At 57.2% G+C, this 21,814-nt stretch overlaps 1 protein-coding gene across 22 annotated transcripts in view; it reads right to left on the reverse strand.

Moving 5' to 3' along the window:
- WIZ (WIZ zinc finger) overlaps positions 1–21,083 on the reverse strand; it is a 28,394-nt gene extending 7,311 nt beyond the window's left edge. For 2 of the 22 annotated variants that reach the window (XM_035285988.3, XM_035285984.3), the window contains exons 1-7: positions 20,925–21,083; positions 19,237–19,501; positions 13,537–13,609; positions 9,496–11,624; positions 7,391–7,714; positions 1,972–2,142; positions 579–1,082 (exon numbers count right to left, since the gene is read on the reverse strand). In XM_035285988.3, coding sequence (XP_035141879.3) covers positions 579–1,082; positions 1,972–2,142; positions 7,391–7,714; positions 9,496–11,624; positions 13,537–13,609; positions 19,237–19,441 — 3,406 coding nt within the window. In that variant the 5' untranslated portion in view covers positions 19,442–19,501; positions 20,925–21,083. Of the gene's footprint in view, positions 1–578; positions 1,083–1,971; positions 2,143–3,404; positions 3,700–4,098; positions 4,272–7,390; positions 7,715–9,495; positions 11,625–13,536; positions 13,610–19,236; positions 19,502–19,586; positions 20,330–20,483; positions 20,767–20,924 lie in introns of those variants that run through there. The other 20 variants (XM_035285989.3, XM_035285987.3, XM_078358977.1 and 17 more) reach the window with 16 other exon arrangements.
- Positions 21,084–21,814: the final 731 nt, after the last annotated feature.

The following is a 21,814-nucleotide window of genomic DNA, read 5'->3' on the forward strand; positions in this document are numbered from 1 at the left end:
CAGACTCTAATGTCCACAAAGACATGGGAAAGCCCTTATTAAGCTTGCTCACTGCACCTAGAGGGTTTCTTCCCAAATGCTACCTGCCATGCCCACAGGCAGCCCAGGAGGTAGGGCTTCACCTGCAGGCACAGAGAGCTGCCTCTGCACGGACAGCAAGGAAGACTTGATGACAGGACCAACTGTGGGTACTTCCCATCAGGTGTCTATCCAAGATGCTTCCAACCCCCACTGAGAAAGCTAGGCCACAGGAACCCTGATTATCTTCACTGCCCCCACCCTCAGGCCCAGAGAAAGCCAAGAGCTGCCCCTCAGTGGCAACATGACCCTGGCAGGCTCAGCCACCGCAGTGAGGCCTTCAGGGGAAGATCCGCAAAGTGAAGTGGGAGACACAATCCACATCCAAGGTGGCCCAAGAGGAGATGCAGAGGCTCAACCAATACTCTGTCCCAGTCGACCCAGGACATAGGAGCTGTAGTCCCCGCCATCCCCACCCACCCTGGGCCCTGCAGCCCAACCTGAGGTCCCTGTCCCTCCCAGCGCCGGAACCTCCCTCAGCTCTTGGGACCCACACTCACTGAGGTTCAAGGGCCCCTCATCCTCAGACTGAGGCCACTGTGCCTTTGGGGAGGTCGGCCGGGGGCTCAGGGACAGCTGGGGGGTCTTGTCCTCAGGATTCTTAGGGGTAGGGGAGCCGGCCAGGGTCAGTGGTGTCTTTTTGAGGAGCGGAGAGCTGGGCGGGTGGCCCAGGCCCTTGGCTGAGAAGCCGGGAGGCGACTTGATGGCTTTGTTGACAGCAGGGCCATCCAAGGGCTTGGCCAGGGTGAGCAAGCTGGGCCGGGGGGCCCCGGTGACCACCTCCTTCAGCGAGCTGGACTTCTTAGCCAGGCCCGGGGGCAGCCCAAGGTGGGCATCAGGCAGGCCCTTCTGCTTCACAAGCTCGTAGAGGAGGTCGATGGGTGCGCCGCTGCTCTCCGACTCCGCCACTCCCAGCTGCCGCAGGTGGGAGCGTGCGTGGCTGGACAGGCCCTTTCGGGTCTCAAAGCAGGCGCCGCAGACCTCGCAGGTGGTCAGGCTCTGGGCTGAAGGGCAACACAGAGGCCGGGGGAGCAGGCTGTGAGGCCCGAGGTCCAGCTCTCCCGCTTCTCCTCCCCCGAGAGTCCCACTCACCCAGGCTCCATGGAAGTGTTTTGCCTCTGTCAGGCCCCCCAAACCTCACAATGACCCTAACAAGGCGGAGATTAGCTTGTCTGCTTTGCTGATAAGGGTTAGAAACTGAGGCTCAGAGAGGGACAAGTTGTGCCCAAGGGCACACCGCAGGATGCAGAGTCCTTCTATCATCCAGCCAGTGGGACATCTTTCAGAACTCTTATTGGGAGCCCTGGCAACAGGGTCACACAAATGCTGACCTGCCAGCCACATGCTTCACTGAACTAAGTTTTAGCCACCCTATGCAGCTCAACTCCTGAACCCTCTTCCACAGAGCCTTTATTCTTGCCTATCTGCTTCTCTGTCCTGGTTGCCCAACTTGAATGACCCTCAAGAGCAAGGGCCAAATTCATTTTGCTCCTTTCGCCTCCCTGGAATCCACCCTAGCTCCCGTCACTAGTCAATAGCAACCTTAGGATCAAGCAGATAGAAGAAATGATGTCATGGGAGAGATCACACAGCTACCAAAGGCCAGATTCAGCAAATGAGCTGGGTCTGAGCATGAGCTCTGGACCACTATGCCCGCTGCTTCTCTGGATGCCATTCCCTCGCCCTGTGAGGGTGCAGCTCAGGGCCATGAACGCCCAGGACCGTAGAAGTTCAAGAGAGAAGACAGCTGAGTGCCAACTATGGCGCCTCAAGGTGCCAGAGGGAAAACTGCGGGCAACCTGGGGTTCCACATTAACCCCAAGGCATGAGAGTGCCCCTGTGAGTGTCACCAGCCTGGCCAGCATCCCCTGCCATGCCACCTGGGCCACTCACCCTTGAGGTCCTGCAGCTCCTGTTTGCTGCCATGAGGAACCTCTGCAGCCACTTTGCTGCTCAGCCGACTGGCCACCTGCTCCAGGGCCCCAGGGACAGGCAGGCTCTTCTTAGGGAGTGAGGGAGAGCCCAAGTCCATGGCCACCATTGCGTTTTCCTCAGAACCCAGGCCTGTGGGGTTGGGGAGACAGGCTCAGGCCAGGCAAGTTTCAGGCTGTCTATCCCCAGAACTAAAAAGATGGCTTTCTTATCCTTGCTGTCCGCTCTCACTCTGTGAGACAGCCCACCCCAGGAAAGCTGAGGTTCCACCCACAACCCCCAGCACCAGTTCAATGCAGGAACACTGAGGCTGCCACTGACAGCAGACGCCAACAGCTGCTTCCACACACCACGGCATGGACAGGTCCCGGGTGTAATGCAAATCTGAGCCCAAACTCCCATCCCAGGGGGATCTCAAAGAAAAGATCTCTCTGGGCAGAACTTGTGAGGGGGAACATCTGCCTGTCTTGAGGGTGAGGATGGGAGGCAGTCAGAAGGAGAATTCAACAAAACACCAGGGTCAGGAGGCTAGAGAAGCTACACAGAGGCAGGGAGCCAGGGAGCTAGGGACAGGGAGCACTTGTGAGGAATCTCCATCAGACAAGACAGCTGGGGCTGCAGAGACAATGGGGGAAAGGGTGGCCTACTCATCACAAGCTGAGCCCTAAGTGGGGTAAGGTGAGAACTTGGTGTCTGCACCTACAGCGACTTAACTGCAGACAGAAAGGGTTGGAATCACATAACTTTGTGTTAAGTTTCTGAGATATCTATCAGGCCGAAGCTTCCCTGGGTGAGGAGTGTGTGGCAGATGGAACCAAGGGCGAATTTTCTGGTCTAGTTTTTCAGAGGAAGGGGCCTGGAAGGCCCGTTGAACTCCAAGTTTAGAGTTCAGAGTATGGCAAAGGTTCAGAAGATGAGGAAACTGTGTGCCAAGGGGGTCTTGGAGGCGCTCAATAGGAATGTAACGGGGCAGAGGGCCAGGTAGATTCTATGATCAGTTTGTCTCGCAGAGGCAGAGTAGGCGCTGAGGACTGGGACACCGAGGACTTTGTCAAAGTCTCCAGATGGGGTGGGCGCGTCTGTCAGATGGGGCAGGGCCGAAGTGAGTTTCTTTGCCGGACGGACCGGAACCGTGGCAAGGGACGCTCCCGGGGCTCCAAAGAGGGCAAAGGACATCTGTCAGACGGGGCAAAGGTCTCGAGGAGCGGCGGCGAAGTGTTTCTGAGGCCTGGGACCTTGCGAACGGCGACAGAAGGCCCTGGGCCCACGCGACTAAAGGGCCTGAGGAAGGGGGGGCGTCCCGGAGACTGGACGGAAGACGTCGGAGGCGGCGGCACCGGCAGGCGGGATTCCGAACTTCCCCTCCCCGCACCCTCCCAAGAGCAGGCTCTTACCCGGCGCGGACGCGGGCCCGGGCCCCGGCCCCGGCTCCGGCTCGGCCTTGGGCCCGTCCCGCGGCGGCGGTGGCGGTAGTGGCGGCGGCGGCGGCGGTGGGGGTGGGGGCGGCGGCGGCGGCGCGGGGGGTGCCGCGGGGCCCGGGCTCGGGGGGCTGGGCGGAGGCGCCCCCGTGGGCGCGCGCTCCCGGGCGCCCCCCGCGCGCGGCCCCGCCGCCGCCTTGCTCTCCGCTTTTGTCACTCGGCACTGGGCGGTGGAGGCGGCCATCTTGGCTCCGGCGCACGCGGGGCGGCCGCCCCAGGCGGGAGCAGCCGAGCGCCGAGTGCCGAGTGCCGCCGCCACGGCCGCCGAACCCGCTCCGCCCCGCCCCTCAGGGCGCGCCCAGGTTGGCCGGCCGAGTGCCGAGCGCCGAGCGCCACGAGCGAAACCGTTCGTCTGGGCCCTGCGGGAGTAGAGCTGCAGCTGCTGGAAGCTGCCCGCGCACCCCGGCTCGCGGATGCACGCACACTGGGTGCCCAGCGGCCTCCAACCGCAGTCCCAGCCTAGTCCTCGGACATCTCCGCCCCTAGGATGGGAATCTTACGGCTTCACTCAAACCCCGTTAAACAATGTCCAAACTCTTAAGGGCCTCGACGGGCGGAGCTAGGACCTGCCCCAGGACGCTACCCCATTCCCTTTCAGGGAAGTCTCCACCTCCGAGTCGGGGATCCTAGAAAACACCTGATCTCCAACCACGAGAATCCCTTCAGTATGATCCTGGTATCCAACCGTCCCCCGACGGTGCTGTTCCGCGGACCTAGGGAACCCCACACGGCCGGCACCACATTTCAATCACTGCCTGCTTCTCTCTCTGATTGTCCCCAGCTGTTCCTTGACAGTTGGGTGGGGCCAGAATCAGATCGTTGCCCCGCCCCCACCCTGGCACCCGCCCTCTCCTGCCCACTTAGGGAGAGGGGGCAGGCTTCTAACGACAGGTCCAGTGCCCAGACCTAGCCCTAATGTTGCACATCCTCGCTTAAGGCAAGGCTTCCAGGATCTTTCTAATCACTCCTTAACCGCGAACCCTCTGCCTCCCAGTTATTCACTGAAAGACTGGTCATAGCTCGCTCTCCCAAGGACAAGACCAGGGCAGTGCCAAACCTGCCTCCTCTCTCATCCGTAGGCTGACTCATACCCCAGTGCCTCCTGCACCCCTAGCCATCCTTAGAGCCAGCTCTGTCTCGCAGCCACCCCTGAGACTACAAACCAAGCCAGATGTGGATGATCTGAATGCCCAGGGGGCAGCCTCTAGAAGAAGCAAGAAGCCTGAGGTCAAGTTCCCACTCTGCCTCTCCCTGAGGTGTCACCTCAACCAACCTCTGTCCTCTCTGCACCTCCAAGGAGAGGGGGCTTTGATAGCCTCACCCTCCCCTTTGCAGCCTCAGTTGTGCCCTTCAAATGGGCTTGTGAATGGATCTGACTGAGTCCAGAGTACAGGGCTAGGTAGGACCCCAGCAGCTGCAAGGAGGAGTACAGAAGGGGCCAGATGCGGTGGCTCAAGCCTGTAATCCCAGCACTTTGAGAGGCCGAGATGGGTGGATCACTTGAGGTCAGGAGTTTGAGCTCAGTCTGGCCAATATGATGCAATCCCGTCTCTACTAAAAATACAAAAAAAAAAAAAATGAGCAGGGAGTGGTGGCAGACACCTGTAATCCCAGCTACTTGGGAGACTGAGGCAAGAGAACTGAACACTTGAATCCAGAGGCAGAAGTTGCAGCGAGTGGAGATTGTGCCACAGCACTCCAGTCCCTGAATTACAAGAAAGAGACTCCACCTCAAAAAAAAAAAAAAAAAGCTGCACACGGTGGCTCCGGTCTATAATCCCAGCATTTTGGGAGGCTGAGGCAGGCAGATCACCTGAGGTTAGGAGTTGGAGACAAGCCTGGCCAACATGGTGAAACTCCCTCTCTACTAAAAATACAAAATTTTCTTAGCTGAATGTGGTGGCGGGTGCCTGTAATCCCAGCTACTTGGGAGGCTGAGGCAGGAGAATTGTTTGAACCCAGGAGGTGGAGGTTGCAGTGAGCCAAGATGGTGCCACTGCACTCCAACCTGGGCAACAGAGCAAGACTCCATCTTTAAAACAAAACAAAACACAAAACAGGAATAGTACCAAATGAAGCCCCAGCCTCCAGCAGTCCCAGGATGATTCCCCCGTTCAGAAACTCTCCATTCCTCAGAGCCCAACTACTCTTTGCAGCCAAGTTCTCCACCTTGTAAAAGCTCCTACAAAGTCAGGCTGTGCAAGACTGGGCCCTTCACTTGTCCACTCCCTTTGCGGTGCCCAGTCCTGGGCTCCTTCACTAAATAGGACTTATAAATTTCCAAGCTATCCTCCACTAAAGACACCACCAAACAAGCTGCTCAGAAGTCCAGCTCTACAGCTGTGTGGCTGTGGCAAAGAAGATGACCCGTGGTTTCCTTATTCTTAAAACAGGGACTCGGCTGGGTGTGGTGGCTCATGCCTGTAATCCCAGCACTTTGGAAGAGTGAGGTGGGGGGATTAACTGAGGTCAGGAGTTCAAGACCAGCCTGGCCAACATGGTAGAACCCCATCTCTACTAAAAATTAAAAAAAAAAAAATTAACCGAGTTTGGTGGCGTGCACCTGTAGTCCCAGATACTCAGGAGGCTGAGGCAGGAGAATCATTTGAACCCAGGAGGCAGAGATTACAGTGAGCAGACATCACGCCACTGCACTCTAGCCTGGGGGACAGAGCGAGACTTCACCTCAAACAAACAAATAAAACAAGGACACAATAATCTTGGCCCCACAGACTTACACTGAGGCATAAATGAGATAATACAGGTTAAAACCTTAGTACAGGGGCCAGACATGGTAGCTGAGGCGTCTTAATCCCTGCACTTTGGGAGGCTGAGGCAGGAGGATTGCTTGAGCCCAGGAACTCAAGACCAGCTTGGGCAACATAGTGAGATCCAATCCAAAAAAAACACTAAAATTAAAAGACCTTAGTATATAGCCAGCATTTGATAATGGAAGAGCATATCGGATCTACCAGACAAAGCAAACATTGGTTGAAAAATCTAGACTCTAGGCCAGGCGCTGTGGCTCACACCTGTAATCCCAGCACTTTGGGAGGCTGAGGCAGGTGGATCACTTGAGGTCAGGAGTTTGAGACCAGCCTGGCCAACATGGTGAAATCCCATCCCTACTACAAATTAGCCAGGCATGGTGGCGCACACCTATATTCCCAGCTACTCAGCAGGAGAATCGCTAGAACCTGGGAGGTGGAGGTTGCTGTGACTGGGATTGCGCCACTGCACTCCAGCCTGGGTGGCAATGTGAGACTTAGACTCAAATGAACCCAGCTCATTTTGACTTTTTAACAGCCAGACATGACCAGTGGTTGTCCCTGCAGGACCGTGCAGATATCTAGAGACCATTTCCAGCCATCATCTTGAAAGTTCTATGCAATAGTACTTCTCAAGAGAGATGAAGTCATTAACAGCAAAGAATCTGGAGCCCGACTGCCTGGGTTTCAGTTCCCTGTTTTCCCCTTTCCAGCTGTGTGACCTCAGGCAAGTTAATTAAACTCTCTGTGCCTCAGTTTCCTCATCTGTAAAGGAGAAGAAATCATAATACCTGCCTTATAGAATTGTTGTGAGGATGTAAATGAGTTCATGTTTGTAAAGTGCTTGGAACGCTGTCTGGCTCCCAGTAAAAGCTCAGTAATCATTTGTCAAAGTCACTGGCAGGAATGATAGGGAAAAACTGGATCCAGAAAGAGACCTGGCCCAGATCCCGAGTGAAACAGAAAGGACACCTACATAGCAGGATCATTGTAAGGAGAGTTGTCAACATACTTTGTAAAATGACTCAAAATGCTTCCAGGAAGCCAAGTGGCTGCCCCTTGAGCCTCACCCCTCCAATGCTCTGGGCCCCTGGGAAGGATGGGGCTCCAGCATAGCCCGCCCCCTCCCCTTACCATCTCCATAGGCTGGCCCAGGGTCCTCAGCCCAGGTGGGTGGAAAGGGCACCGTGAGAGGTAAGCGGGGCCGACGGGAGGTCAAGAAGCTGCCAGGCAGACCCCCAGGCTCTCGGCCCAGGGGACTGGGGGGCTGCTCAGTGGCAGAGGTGGCCAGCAGCTCCTGCAGGATGTTGATGGGTGAGACGGTGAGCTCCCAGTTGGTGATACCAAAGTCACGCAGGTGGGCACGGGCGTGGCTGGAGAGGCCAGCCCGTGTGTCGAAGCCAGCCCCGCAGAAGTCACAGCGCATCAGGCTGAAGGTTCCTGGGTCAAAGTTGGCCACTGTGGAGAGAGGACAGGACTGCCTGAGTTGGGGAGCAGGCTACTCCCTAACCCCAATCCCTCCCAGTACTCAGGGCTTCACCCTGGATTGCCTTTCTTTCCCATGGCTGTCCCTTTTGTTCCTGCCTGCCCTTCAGCTCTCAGCTCATGCATCCTCCCACCCCATTCCAGGAAACCCAGCCCTCCCAGATTCCCCCTTCCCACATCTAGCACCATCAAGGAGGGACCTCTCCTGCAAAAACCCTTCTCCAGGGTCAGGTGCAGTGGCTTACGCCTGTAATCCCAGCTCTTTGGGAGGCCAAGGCAGGAAGATCTCTTGAGCCCAGGAGTTTGAGAGCAGCCTGGGAAACATAGTGAGATCCCATCTCTATAAAAAATTTAAAAATTAGCTGGGTGTAGTGGTGCATGCCTGTAGTCCCAGTTACTCGGGAGGCTAAGGTGGGAGGATTGCTTGAGCTCAGGAGCTCAAGGCTGCAGGGAGCTATAATTACCTCATGGCACTCCAGCCTGGGCAACAGAGACAGACACTATCTAAGAAAGAAGGAAAAGAGGCCAGGCACGGTGGCTCATGCCTGTAATCCCAGCACTTCGGGAGGCTGAGGTGTGCAGATCACCTGAGGTTGGGAGTTTGAGACCAGCCCGACTAACATGGAGAAACCCTGTCTCTACTACAAAAATTAGCCGGGTGTGGTGGCGCATGCCTGTAGTCCCAGTTACTTGGGAGGCTGAGGTAGGAGAATCGCTTGAACCCAGGAGGCAGATGTTGCGGTGAGCTGAGATCGTGTCATTGCACTACAGCCTGAGCAACAAGAGCAAAACTTTGTCTCAAAGAAAAAAAGAAGAAAGAAAGAAGGAAAAGAAAGGAAGAAAAGAGAGAAATGCTTTTCCAGTTGTAGACCTGCCATCCTCTGTGAGAGGATTTGATTAATAGCCTCTCATGCCTATTTTTACTCATGATCACCCAAGTGCTGTGAATTAAATATTTGTTGGATGAAGAAATGGACAAATGGATGTAATGCCCTCCACTGGGAGCCTTCTCTGAGCCCTGCAACTGAAGTTAGAGACTTTCTCTCAGCTTCCCCAGCCTCCTGGTTCTCCCAGCTTTCCCCACATCTCAGCCCTGATCACTCAGTGTCTCACTACCTGCTTTCCTGGCTGTCCACCCTTTTCCCCCATCCCTAGTGTAAAGACACACACACACACACACACACACACACACACACTCACACTCAAATACCATACTGGCACCTCCCCAAGTGGGCTTTGTGTCTGCCAATGTCAGAACCACCCAGGGTGCTCCTGTTGGAGACAGACTTCTGGAATCAGAGTCTTGTCCCCTGGGAACTGGCAAACCTTACAGGCAGCCCCAGGGGGTTCTGAACCTGGCTGGGGTGGGGTGGAGGTGATCCCACCACTCCTGGACTGGGCCACAAACTCCAAGAGTCCAAGAACTGCTATTCTGTCCACTGCTGTGTCCCCAAGTCCCCAGGACAGAGGAGAACCTTGCTCAGTAAATATTTGTTGAATGGAGGAGTGAATGAAATTCTCTGCCCGAGGCTGACTCCTCTACCCACACTCTTTCCTCCAGCGGCTGGAATGGCCAGGGCACTGGGGTATTCCCACACATGCACCAACGGGGTGGCCTTTACGGCAGCTCCCAAGTCTCTCAGGAGCAGAGGACCCAATGTCCCCTGCTTGGGGCTAAGGGAGAGAGAATTTAGAACGAGGGTGGGTTGCCCAGCCCTGTGTCTCCTGGGCTTTTTAAAGGGAAGCTGCCCTACCTTTTTTTTTCTTCTTCTGGAAGGAGAACCTGCGCTCAATGGCCTTCACTTCCTCGGCGGAGATGAAATGCCTCACGTTGTAGCTCACGCCCACACGGTTCAGGTGGCCCCGGACGTGGTTGGCCAGGCCAATGCCGTTGTGGAAGCGATCGGGGCAGTAGGGGCATTTCCGCTCCTCATGCTTCAGTGCCATGGCTGGGTCACCATCCAAGAGTGTGTCCAGCCCCAGGGGGCTGCCCAGTGGCGCATCCAGGAGCAGGAGGTCCAGGGGGTGGGTACCCGCCAGCCCCAGCTCCTCAGGCTGAAGCCTCGGGGGCACCCTGGCTGCTGCCATGACCTGCGGCCCCAGCTTGGCCACCAGCACAATGGGCACCATCCCTTGGAGCTGCTGCTGCTGCTCCTGCGTGGCCTCTGCCGCCTGCAGGGCTTCTCGGAAGGTCCGCTTCAGCTCCAGGGCCGGCTGCGGGATGAGGCTGGGGGTGGCTAGCAGGGAAAAGTCCATCTCGGAGGTCAGCATTATATCCTCCTCTTCCTCCTCTTCCTCTTCCTCCTCCTCCTCTTCGCTCCAAGGGCGCCTCCGTTCCCCCAGACCTTGTGGGTGGACGGTGCTTTTATTTCTCCCGAGCTGTAAGGCGTAGGGGGTGGATGCTAGCGCTGAGGGAAAGGCCAGCCTTCCAAGCGGCCTCTGGCCCATGCCATGCGGGAATGGCTTTGACAGTGGGAAATCTCTCATGCCCAGCTGCTGGCATCCTGGGCCAAAGGCCAGGCTGGGGTCGTATCCAGTAGTGTTCTCCCGCCACATGGGGGCCAAGGGCGGCTCAGCTTTGCCAAAGTAGTCCACAGCAGTGTCAGGGAAGCAGGCGTGAGCATCCTGGCTAGTGCCTGGCTGGCTGGCAGGGTCCTCCTCGTAAGCTTCGCTGTCCTCCTCCCAGTGGGGACGGGGGTGCACCAGCCTCACGTGCTCCCTGAGCAGGCTCTCGCTGGGCGCTGGGAAACCACAGAAGACACAGGCGCTGAGGCCCGCAGCAGCAGCTCTGTAGGGCTGATAGAGGAGGGTGCCGGCCTCGGGGCTGGGGCTGCCAGCCCCACTGCTGCCTCCAAAAGGCTCCTTGGCCGTCTGGCCTGGGTGCTCATGCACGTGCAGCTTGGCATGCTGCACGTAGGCCCTGGAGGAATTAGTGCCAAAGACACACTTGGGGCACTGTAGCCGCGCCTCCCGGCCCTCGTCCCCTGGCACTTGCTTCAGCTTTTGGATCTCCTCGATGATCTTCTCCCGGGAGGCCTGGTGCAGCTGCCGGTGGCTCTCCAGGGTGGCGGGGTCGGCAAAGGCCCAGCCGCACTCCCCACAGGCCAGCGGGGCTAGGTCTGCAGGGGGCTCCTGGCCCGGGGCTCGGCGGTGCTGGCTCATGTGCTCCAGGAGGTGTTCCTTCTGCTTGAAGTAGATGCTGCATTCGATGCACGGGAACACAGCTGGCTCCTCGTCCTCGTCCTCATCCAAGCTGGTCACCCCTTCGGCCACCTCCTCCAGCAGCTCACACAGGTACGCCCCCGTCCGGATCGGAGGCAGTAGCGGGGATAGCCGCTCTACAGACGCCTCCGAGTTCACCGTCCAGGTCTGCGTGGCAACCTCTGAAGCTGACGTGGGTAGGCCCCACTCGGAAGGCTGGGCCAGCCCCTCGAGTTCCTCCAGGTCTTCTCTGCCACCCACCACTGCCATGTCCAGCGTCTTTGGGGTGTCTTCCACTGGCATGAACACCCTTCTGAAGGGGGCAAGGGGTGGTGGCTGGGAAGGCAGGTCCAAAGACAGCCCTGCATCCTGGGGGGACCCTGGCTCATCCTCATCTTGGAGCCAGTCAAACCTGGGGCGGCCCCGCGGGCGCTTCTCCAAGATCCTTGGATCCCCCCGGTGGTGCAAGAACCTTCGAGAGCTCTCTAGCTCAGCGTGTGGTCTCATGGTTCTCACAATGACTGAGTCCTCGAATCTCTGCTCAGATAGGATGCCCTCCCCAGCCTCCTGGACAAGAGGGTGCTCCCAGGGCCCCCGGACATCAGGGGTGCCTGGGAAATGGCCCAAAAGATGGGGTGGTGGGGAGCCCGGCCGGAAGTCCAGGCTGCCTCCATCCCAGTAGCTGCAAGGAAGTGCCAATGGGGACAGGTTAGCCAGGGGCCACAGTTTCCTTCCTAGGGTGGTGATTGGGGTGCTCCCACGCAGTTTGAAGCAGGCCCCAGAGATCCAGCCTGACAGTGACAGGGGTGTGGGGGTGAGGGTGTGGGGGTGAGGGTGGGAGGTAGGGAGAGTCCATGTGGACCCTTCCGGACCTATCAGGTCAAACGCCAGGTTCAACTCCTAGGAGGCACCTGTCCACAGAGCCTAGCCCCACTGCATCGTGGGGAAATGTGCGGAGACCACATCTGGGCCACACAGGGATGTGGCCCCCTCTAAGAAGTCTGGTAGCGACAGTCAATTCTCATCTCTCCCTGGGGAGGACCCAAGGCTCTCATTTGTGCTCCAGGCTGCTTCTGTCTTGGTCCTCCCCAAACTGGGGTGATTTTGCTAATTTAGCTTCACCTCTGCCCCAGATTTGGTGAAAGTTGTTTGTGGCAGAATAGTTCAAAGGAACGTTCCTTTTTCCCCTGCATCTCCCCGTCCTTGGAAGGGCAGAGTCAGGAGAGGCTGAAGATCCCTGCTCATGCTTTGGCCCCAGTGATCAGGACCTTCAAGGGTGGGGGGTGGGAGTGGGGTTGGGGGAGGCAGGATAACCTTTCTGGGCCTCAGTTTTCCATTCCTAAAAATGGGCATCACTTCCAAGAACTGGGAACCCCTTTGTCCTTATGCAACGTCTGTGGAGCTTTCTCATAGCCATCGTCAACAAAAACTTCACACAAGGCGGGTGCTTAAAGGCTCACAACCACAACCTTTCAATGACCCCACAGGGTGTAGGGTGAAGATGACACAACTCCGTGCTTGGGAAGTGCTTTGTTTCACCTCATGCCTGGCCCAGTGTGGGTTCTTATTATGACCATTCATGATTGGTTTCCCCCTTCCTTTGCAAGATCCTGCCTCTATTGGGAGATTCCAATCATGTTCATCGAACAGATGTGGAAACGTTCCATCCGGATATTGAGTGGAGACCACAAGGTCACGTTTCTAAGCTCTGTCAGTGACATGTGATGCTAACTACGCTCCTAGGGCTGTCGTGAGGATCCAGTGGGGATAAACACATGTTCAGAGCTTAGCTCATAGCAGCTATTATTAATTAATTAATATTATTATTGGCTAGCTGCAGTGGCTCATGCCTGTAATCCTAGCACTTTGGGAGGCTGAGGTGGGCGGATCATGAGGTCAGAAGTTCAAGACCAGCCTGGCAAACATGGTGAAACCCTGTCTCTACTAAAAATACAAAAATTATCCGGGCATGGTGGCGGGTTCCTATAATCCCAGCTACTGGGGAGGCCAAGGCAGGAGAATCCCTTAAACCCAGGAGGTGGAGGTTGCAGTGAGCCGAGATCGTGCCACTGCACTCTAGCCTGGGTGATAGAGTGAGACTCTGTCTCAAAAAAAAAAAAAAAAAAAATTACTATGACCTATTAGTACCTGCCAAGCCATTTAATAAAGGGTAGGGACCATCAGCAGATTCCTGCTGTCACCCAATGCCCCTTGGACCCTCAAGGCGAATTCATGAGATGGATCTTGTGAACTCCACCTTGCAGATGAGAAAACTGAGGCCCAGAGAGGCCTAGTATCATTCTAAGGGTCACCTGGCAGAGAGAGGACTCCAAGGGTCCAACCTCCAGGCTCCTGCCCCTCTGGGCCTACTCCTGGCAGGGATAATGAGAGTTGACCCTCTGTGTTCATCCCAGACCTCCCCCAACCCCTAGCACACGCCCAGGGGCTTGCCTGCTGGGAGCTGCCTCCTCCTCCTGCCTGGCTTCCTGATTCCCTCCTATCCCCTTCTCATTCCCCAGGGGCTTCTCTCAGGCCTGGGCATGTCCTGCTTGCCCCCCTGCCCTCCCTAAGGTCAGGGCCAGCATGGCACTCACCAGCTGCTGATCCGATGGGTGGCGGAGGTGGCACGGGGGAGGGCTTCGCTGAGGTCGGGATGGGGCTGCCCGTCTGCAACAGAGAGGGGAGACCCTGAGGGGCTGGGGTCCCCCTGGCCGGGGCCCTCCACACCCCAGCTCCAGGAGCCCTGCCAGGTGCCTCGGAAGGGCCCTGCTGGCTCCCAATCCCTCTCCCCGAGAGGCCTGTGGCCTCTGCCATCCTGAGCCCTGAAAGGGGTTTCTTTGGAGGAGTCTCCTTGGCTCTCCTGGGGGACTCCCCGGGCCTGCTGCTTTCCAACCATCCTCTCTTCCCCCCCACCCAGCAGCCAGGGTGGTTTTTTACAAGCCTTACCCTGGTAAAAACTCACCTGGCTTCTCATTATACCTATAATAAAAACAAGACTTTTTGTTTGTTTGAGATGGAGTCTCACTCTGTGGGCCAGGCTGGAGTGCAGTGGCACGATCTCAGCTCACTGCAACCTCTGCCTCCCGGGTTCAAATGATTCTCCTGCCTCAGTCCCCTGAGTAGCTGGGGTTACAGGCATGCGCCACCACGCCTGGCTAATTTTTCTATTTTTAGTAGAGATGGGTTTTCGCTATGTTGGCCAGGCTGGTCTCAAACTCCTGACCTCAAGCGATCCACCCACCTTGGCCTCCCAAAGTGCTAAGATTATAGGTGTGAGCCACCTCGCCAGGCTTGAAAACCAGACTCTTAACTGCCACTTGCAAGGCCCTATGAGGTCAGACCTCTGCTGGTCTCTCCAATCTCATGTCTCTCTCCTGGCCCCTCAGTGCCTCCACTCTAACTGCATGGGCCTCCTAGGGAAGCCCCAAGCCCACCTAACTCTTTCTGGCCTCAGGGCCCTTGCACTTGCTATGCCTTCTACCTGGGGCACTCATCCCTGACCACCTAATTAAAATGAGCCCCTGTGATTTTCTCTTTCAGCACCTGTTTCATTTCTTTCTTAGTATTTTCTGAAATCACCTGGTTCTTTCTCAGGATGACTGCTTGCTGGGTCCCCCACTAACATGCAGTCTCACTAGAGCAGGGACTTTGTTGGCCTCGTTCACTGTAGCGTCCCAGCACCTGGCACGAAGCAAGTGCGCCACAAATCCTTGCCAGATGATGAACGAGGTGCCTGTTCTAACCTGAGTTGCGGAGAGCCCGTCCCTGCCTTCTGCACCCTCTCCCAGGTCTATGTCCTAAAATCCAATCCCCTCCCGAGACCCCATCCCCACCAACACAGATGGAGCCAACTCTCTATTATCTGCCTGTGGAGCCAATGCCTGGAGCGACCACAGGAATCCTGGCCTGTGTATCCTCTGCCCGCCACGCTTGCCTGACGAGGGCGAGCTTGCCAATCGGGGAGCAGGCCAATTGCTCGGGCCAAGGTTAACACGCTGGGAGAACTTGTGCCCCGTCCAGGGCCCGACAGATGCAATTGTTGGATTAGCCTCAATTTGAGGATGGTCCAGAAAAAGGGATAGGGCTGGGGTGAATTCTTTATCCAATCCCTCATCATCCAATTGGCCCAAGAAATTGAGAGCTGACTGTTGGGAGTCAAGGGCTAGAAATGGAAATAGAGCAGGGAGGGGGTGTTGGTCAGAAAGGTGTGGTCACTGGCTGCGGGTCTTTCTTCTGAACTCAAGCGAAGGGTTGTGACTGCTGTGTGACCTCTGGAAGGTGAGGTGGGGAGCGGGTAATGGAAATCTGCATAATCTACAGCAAAGTTTCTCAACATCAGCACTATTGGCATGTGGGGCCAGGTCATTTTCTGGGGTGGTGTCTGTCCTGTGCATTGCAGGATGGTGAGCGGCATCCCTGGCCTCCACCCTCCAGATGCCAGCACCTCCCCCTCTCGGTCATGACAACCAAAAGTGCCACCAAACATTATCAAAGTGTGCCCTAGAGGGGGAGGCGCATCACCCCCATTTGAGAAGCACCGGGGTAGACTGACAGGCAGCAGAGCTGTGCTTGGGTGCAAGGGCTGGATTTGCGATGGGGGCGTTGGAGAGGGCGTTCAGAGTTGGGAAAGAAAGGCGTGGCCCAGCCAAGGGAGTGAGGCTCCCCAAGAAACAGGGTCTCTAGAGAACATGTGAGTCATAGATTTGACTATTTTCAGGGGAGGGCAACTGGTTCACATATAACCAGCCCTAGTGTGACCTAGAGGTGTGGGTCTGAGGGTCCTGGGCATCCTGCTTCTGAGGTTCTGGGACCCCAAGCTCCCCAAATTCCAGGCGTCCCAGATTTGATGATTCTGCGATTGCTGTTGTCTAAGAATTCCAAGAGCCAGGGGACCGTGTGGCCTCTTTGTCTGAGCAATTCCTGCGAGGCTCCTATTTTTAGTGGCAGTGACTTTGGAGGAAGCAGGCCAAGCAGGGCCCTGTGTCCGAGACACCTTGGGGGTGGGGGCTTCACCCAGAGGACTCCACAGCTGATGGGGATCCAGGAGTCCCTAAGGGTCAGATGAAGTGCCTGGGTTACAGCCCTCAGGCAGTGGCCGTGCCAAGGGGCCCTCGCTGGCTCCTGCCATCTGGGGTCCCCGAGAGAGTTTGCAAATGCTGATGGCAAAGGGTGTCCGTGTGCAGCCTGAACTCCAGGCCTGGGGTCCAACTTGATAGAGTGGCCAAGAATCTAGATTCTGGAGCCAGGCAGATCCGAGTTCAAGGCCCCAGGGGTGCCCTGAAGGCCGTGCCTTTCCCACTTGGTTTCTTCCTCTTCAATGGGAATAGCCACTGACCCAGTCTTGCAGGGCCAGCGATGGGTGCCAGCAAGATCGAAGTAAATGCTCCATCCAGAGAAGTGCAGTAGAGGGGAAGAAGGCTGGTGGGAGGCCTTGGGGGCGGGGGTCAGAGCTGGCTCAGCGATGTCTCAGGGTGGAAGCTGGTGGCTAGACCCAGAGCCTCAGGCCTGGTCACTCCATGCTCCGACTTCCCCCCCAGGCTGGGGCCCCAAGAGAACAGAAATGATGTGTCTGTTCCCAACACAATTCCAGGTATGTACCAGACTCTTCATCAATCTATACAGACCATCTCAGCCCACTGAGTCTTTTCTGAACCTGCGAGGTCCAACTAGAGAGGTAGGGGCTGCAGAGGGGGTGTGGGAGCGCCAGGTCAACAGCCATAACAAAGGATAGGGGAGGCAGTGGGCACACCCGTTCTGTCCAGGCAGAGAAGTCTGGAGGTGGCCACTTCAGGGGGCTCCAAGGGATGAGTGGGGATAGAGGAAGGCCCAGGCTTTGGGGTGGAATCGCAGCCCCAGAGCCTGTTCCTATTTATAGGCATCACAAGACTAGTAGGGCAGGTGCCTGTGTCTTAGAAGGGGGTGTCAAGTGGGCCAAGAGGGCAGTAAGAGAGATGTGGTGTCCCAAACCCAGGCATTCCTCCAACGTCCAGGCCGTGACCTCACTCCGAGTTAAGCCATTCCCACCCCTGACCCCAGCTGCTGAGGGAAACCTTCAAGGGAGGGCCCGTCCCCCATCCGCAGCCACATTTCCCTCCTCCCCGAGCTATAAGACAGATGTATGCATGAGACCCTGTATGATTTCCCAGGGGAGTGAGAATGCACCTACCTGCCTGCTTTTCCCCTCTCCAGACCTGGGGAGTCTGCCAGGCAAAGAAGAGATGTCCAGTCCCTCGGAACCAGACCCAGAGAGGACCCTGGGACCTCCCAGAGCCTGTATGCTCAGGCTCCCACAAAATCAAAGGCCCTGCCTTGCCTTGGCCGGCTATGCAACCTGGCACAAGATCCTGCCTGTCTCTGAGCCTGTTACTAACTCAGTTATTAATGACTTAGAGGAGGGAATTACTAAGCTTCCCTGAGCGCTGATACTCTGGAGTTGGGTGTGCCCTCTGCCCTCTGGGGTCTCACCTTGCCACCCCACTGCCTGACACCTACAGATGCCACCAGCTACCTCCAAGCCTCTGCATGTACACAGCCCGATGCCTAGATGCTTGCTGCCCCCTTGGTCTGGCTCATTGTCCCTCATCCTCCTTCTCACTTCCTGCAGGAACTCCCTTTCCCCCAACCTGCCGGGTCCTTTCTTCAGCACAGCCCTAGCCACTGTGTCATAGCACCTGGTGACTTAACACCAGGTCATAACATCTGTCTTTCCAGCCTCAGACGGTGGGATCTGTGAGAGGGGGGATGGTGTATGCTCCGTCACCTCTGTGCCCCAGTGCCCAGCCCCTAGAAGGTGCTGTACATTTATAAATATCCAAGCATTCGCCGGGTGCAGTGGCTCACACCTGTAATCCCAGCACTTTGGGAGGCTAAGGCAGTGGATCACCTGAGGTCAGGAGTTCGAGACCAGCCCGACCAACATGGAGAAACCCTGTCTTAACTAAAAGTACAAAAAATTAGCCGGAAGTAGTGGTGCGTGCCTGTAATCCCAGCTACTCGGGAGGCTGAGGCAGGAGATTCGCTTGAACCCAGGAAGCGGAGGTTGCACTGAGCCGAGATTACGCCATTGCACTCCAGCCCGGACAACAAGGAGAAACTCCGTCTCAAAAAAAAAAAAAAAATTCTAAGCATCATGAGAGTGAAGGTGGCTGGAGTAGGTCAAGGATCTGGGGGGTGGTTAAGAGTGAGGGCTGTCAAGCCATGTTACTCATTGGCTAGGTGACCTTGGGCAACTTATGTCACAACCCAGGGTCTCAGTTTCCCTATCTCTGACACAGGATAATAATAATGAATGCTCCTTCACAGGGTTCTTTGGAGAATGAAAGAAGGTGATCATGCAAAAACCTTGGCATGTAGGAAGCCCTTGATGAGGTGTTTGGAGATGGGGGCGGGGTCTGATGCATCAGCCTGCTATTCTCCAGCCACACCAGCCTCCTACCAGGTCCTTGGACACATCAGGCTCCTCCCCACCAAAGGGCCTTTGCACTTGCTGTTCCCTCTACCCAGAATGCCCTTCCCACCATTCACTCCATGTTCCATTCAAATGCCACTCTCTCAGGGAGGCTCTCCCGGTCTCTCAGGCATGATCCCAACACTCTGTTTAATGCCTTTATAGCATCTGTCACTACCTGTCCTTCTGATATTTATTTAGTTGCTTGTTGTCCATTTCCCCTACTAGAGTGTCAGCCCCCTGAGGGCAGGAATTCTTGCCTCTTTTGTTTACAGCTGTCTTCCCAGCACCTGGCGCATAGTCTGGCACACTGAAGATGCTCAGTATTTAAAGAATGGATAACACATCTGGAGGTGGGGAGAGTGTGAGATACTTTTAGATGGGTAAACTGAGACACTAAGGGGTGGCCAGCATCCCTGACTACCCAGCTTTTCTCGTCACAAGGTCCAAACTGTTTTGGCCCATGGCTCAGGAGCAGGATACACCCAGACAACCAGAGGGAGCTGGGATAGACTGACAGAAGTGGGGAATACCTGTGGAACAAGTGGGCTGGGGGCAGGGAGCTTGGGGTGCTGAGATGGTCCTCTGTACCCAATCAGTATGCTCAGAGGAGGGAGCCAGGCTGACCTGAGTTCAAATCCCAGCTTCACACCACCCAGTCGGGAGCCTTGGTCTCGTCACTAGCTCCCAGGGCACCTGTTTTCACAATCATCAAATGAGAAACTAAACAGAGTGCAAAGAAAAGGCTCTGAACACAGGCAGAATCAGCATCCCAGCTCAGCCGCTGCTGCACCAGGTGACTTGGTTCTCTCTGAGCCTTGGGGAATGAGCTGGATGCTCCTCTTACCAGAGATGCCACCTCTGCCATCCAGAATGTCTCGGGGGCCCTCCTTGGTGACAGGCAGGTAACGGGCAGAACGGAAGATGCCACCTTCCCCCTCAGCAGCCTCGGCCCCACCCTCGATGTTATCCCTTGGCGCCGGGCCGGGCAGTCTCTCTGGGCCTCGGGGACGATCTGGTGTAGCCAGGCTGCCCGCCAGGGTCCCCTCCATTGGATTCTCTCTGCTTGGTTCCACTCAGCAGCTGGGCTGGCTCAGCAGGGCATTGTGGGCCTGGGGGCAGAGAGAGGGAAGTGCTTAGGGGATGGAGGAAAGGGAATCTGCCTCAGTTTCCCCTCCCTCAAACCTCGGTTCTCACCTTTGCCGCTCACTGCCTCAGTTTACCTCCCAGCCCAGGTGAGCTTATGGTGTTGAGACCTTATCCACACACTTCTATCCCAATGGCCCCTACCCTCAGCATGCCTCCATCTCTTCATCAATAACTCCTCCCCTTTATACAGATCCTGCACTGCCTCAGTTTACTCATGTTGACACAAGCATACTCAGCCACCTGGTTTTCTTCTATCATTAATCTTACCACTTCTCCAAACGCCTCCATTCACACACAGCTGCACTTTCCCCAGTCCGGCCCTCACACCCATGCACATGCACATCCTACTGCCATGCCGTTTCCTCGGCAAGAATCCCAGCCACTTGTACACTTCGATCCTATACACTGTGAGGAGTCTCCCTTCATTATCCCCTTACTTTTCTCCATTGGGTTGTCCCACACCAACGATCCCTGCACTTTTCCCACACTCCAACCCTTCCCCCAACACAGGACCTTAGGGTTCTCCAGCATTAACCCCTTCACCCCCTCCACAACCACAGCCTCCAGTGACCCCAGCATTAACCCCTTCGCTTCTCCCCAACATTATCCCTCTTGCATACCCAGCCTGGGCTCCTCCATTCCCCCCAGCCCCCAACCAAGATTGCTCTAGTCCTCGGGCGAAAGAAAACGATGGGGCTCCTGGTCCAGAAATGGGGACCCTGGGGAGCGGGGGTTGTCCGCTCCACCTATAAATACCTTCAAGGTAACGGCGGAAAGTGAAGGGCAGGAATGAGGCGCCCTCCCCAGGGAGATGGTGGGGAGGCCGGGCCCAAGCAACCGGGGCGGGGCCGGGGCGCCAGGCCTGGTTGCAGGCGCTGCCCTCGGGGGCCTGGGGATTCCCAGGGGGCTTCTCCGTGGGCTGGCAGTCTTGGTGGGGGTCCCTACCCAGGCCCGGAGGAAGCACCTGCGGTTGTCCATCGGGTGGGCACTGCCCGCAGGGAACGGGCGGGACCGCAACTTCGGAGCACTTTGGCAGCGTGGGGAGGGGGCTCCCACCCGGACGCCTCCCAGGGGTCGCAGAGGTGGGGGCTGCGCCGCGCAAGTCCACTCCTGGGGGCCCCAGGGTCTGGGGGATGCGCCCTCCGCCCCTGCACCCCGGGGCGGGAGACCCCGCGGGACGCACCGATGTAGGGGGGACACCTGCCCCAAGACCCTCGCCCCTCCCCCCACCTGCACGGCCCCGCCCCCGCCCAGGCCCCGCCCCTGAAGGCCCCGCCCCCGCCCCCGCCCTGGGGGGTCCCGCCTGGCCCGGCCCGGCCCGGGCCTCCCCCGCCCCGTTACGGCTCCGCCCCACCCGCGGGCTCCCCAGGCCGGGCCGGGCCTCACCGGGGAGGCGGCGCCGCCGGCCAGGTGCCGGGGCTCGGAGCTCCCCTCCTTGGTGTGGCCGTCGCTGCCGCTACCACCGCTGCCGCTCCCGGTGCCGGTGCCGCGGCCTCCGCAGCCGCCGCCGCCTCCACCGCTCGGGGGACATTGTCCCTTTAAATCGCTCCCCCCGCTGCCCCGCCCCCCCGGCGCGCCGCCGTGACCTCAGCGCGACAGCCCCGCCGCGCCGCCATGATGGGGAGGTCCGGGGCGCCCCCTCCCCCCCCCCGCGCCGCCCCAGGGGGGGCCGACCAGCGGGCGCGCCGCCATGTTGGGAGTGGCCAAGTGGGTCACCGTTAAAGGGCCCGCACGGCCTGAGTCTAGGGAGAGGCCCCGTTACCATGACAACACCCTTGTCGTCCCACCCCCCCAAAGGCTCCTCATCACCCCACTGGTACTTCCAATGGTAGGCTCGCTAAAAGCACTAAAAGAGTGGGGAGGGGGCAGAAAAGTTCCCCCATGGATCATTGATAGGTCAATGAAGACTCCACCCAACCAATTTTTAGCCTTTTGTTCCCTGAGCTCTATCAGCTACCTTCCAACCACAAGTTCACTCCCTCCTTCCCCATCATCCACACTGGACTTCAGCACCTCCATGCCCCTAGAGTTGCCCTAGGTCTTTAGTGGTAAGCCACCTTCTCCACCCAGTCCCCAGGATCACAGCTTCCAGGACTACTCCATCAGACACACATCATGGCCCGTGGTCTTCTCTTGTCCACCATTTATCCAGATATCCAACCACCCAGCCATCTCATCCACTTGTTCAATCTATCAATCACTCATCTACCTATCCAATCAACTAATCACCTATCCACCCACCCCTCCAACCACCTATTCATCCACCCCAACACCCA

This window comes from Callithrix jacchus, chromosome 22 (genome assembly GCF_049354715.1).
Source record: "Callithrix jacchus isolate 240 chromosome 22, calJac240_pri, whole genome shotgun sequence".
NCBI lineage: Eukaryota > Metazoa > Chordata > Mammalia > Primates > Cebidae > Callithrix > Callithrix jacchus.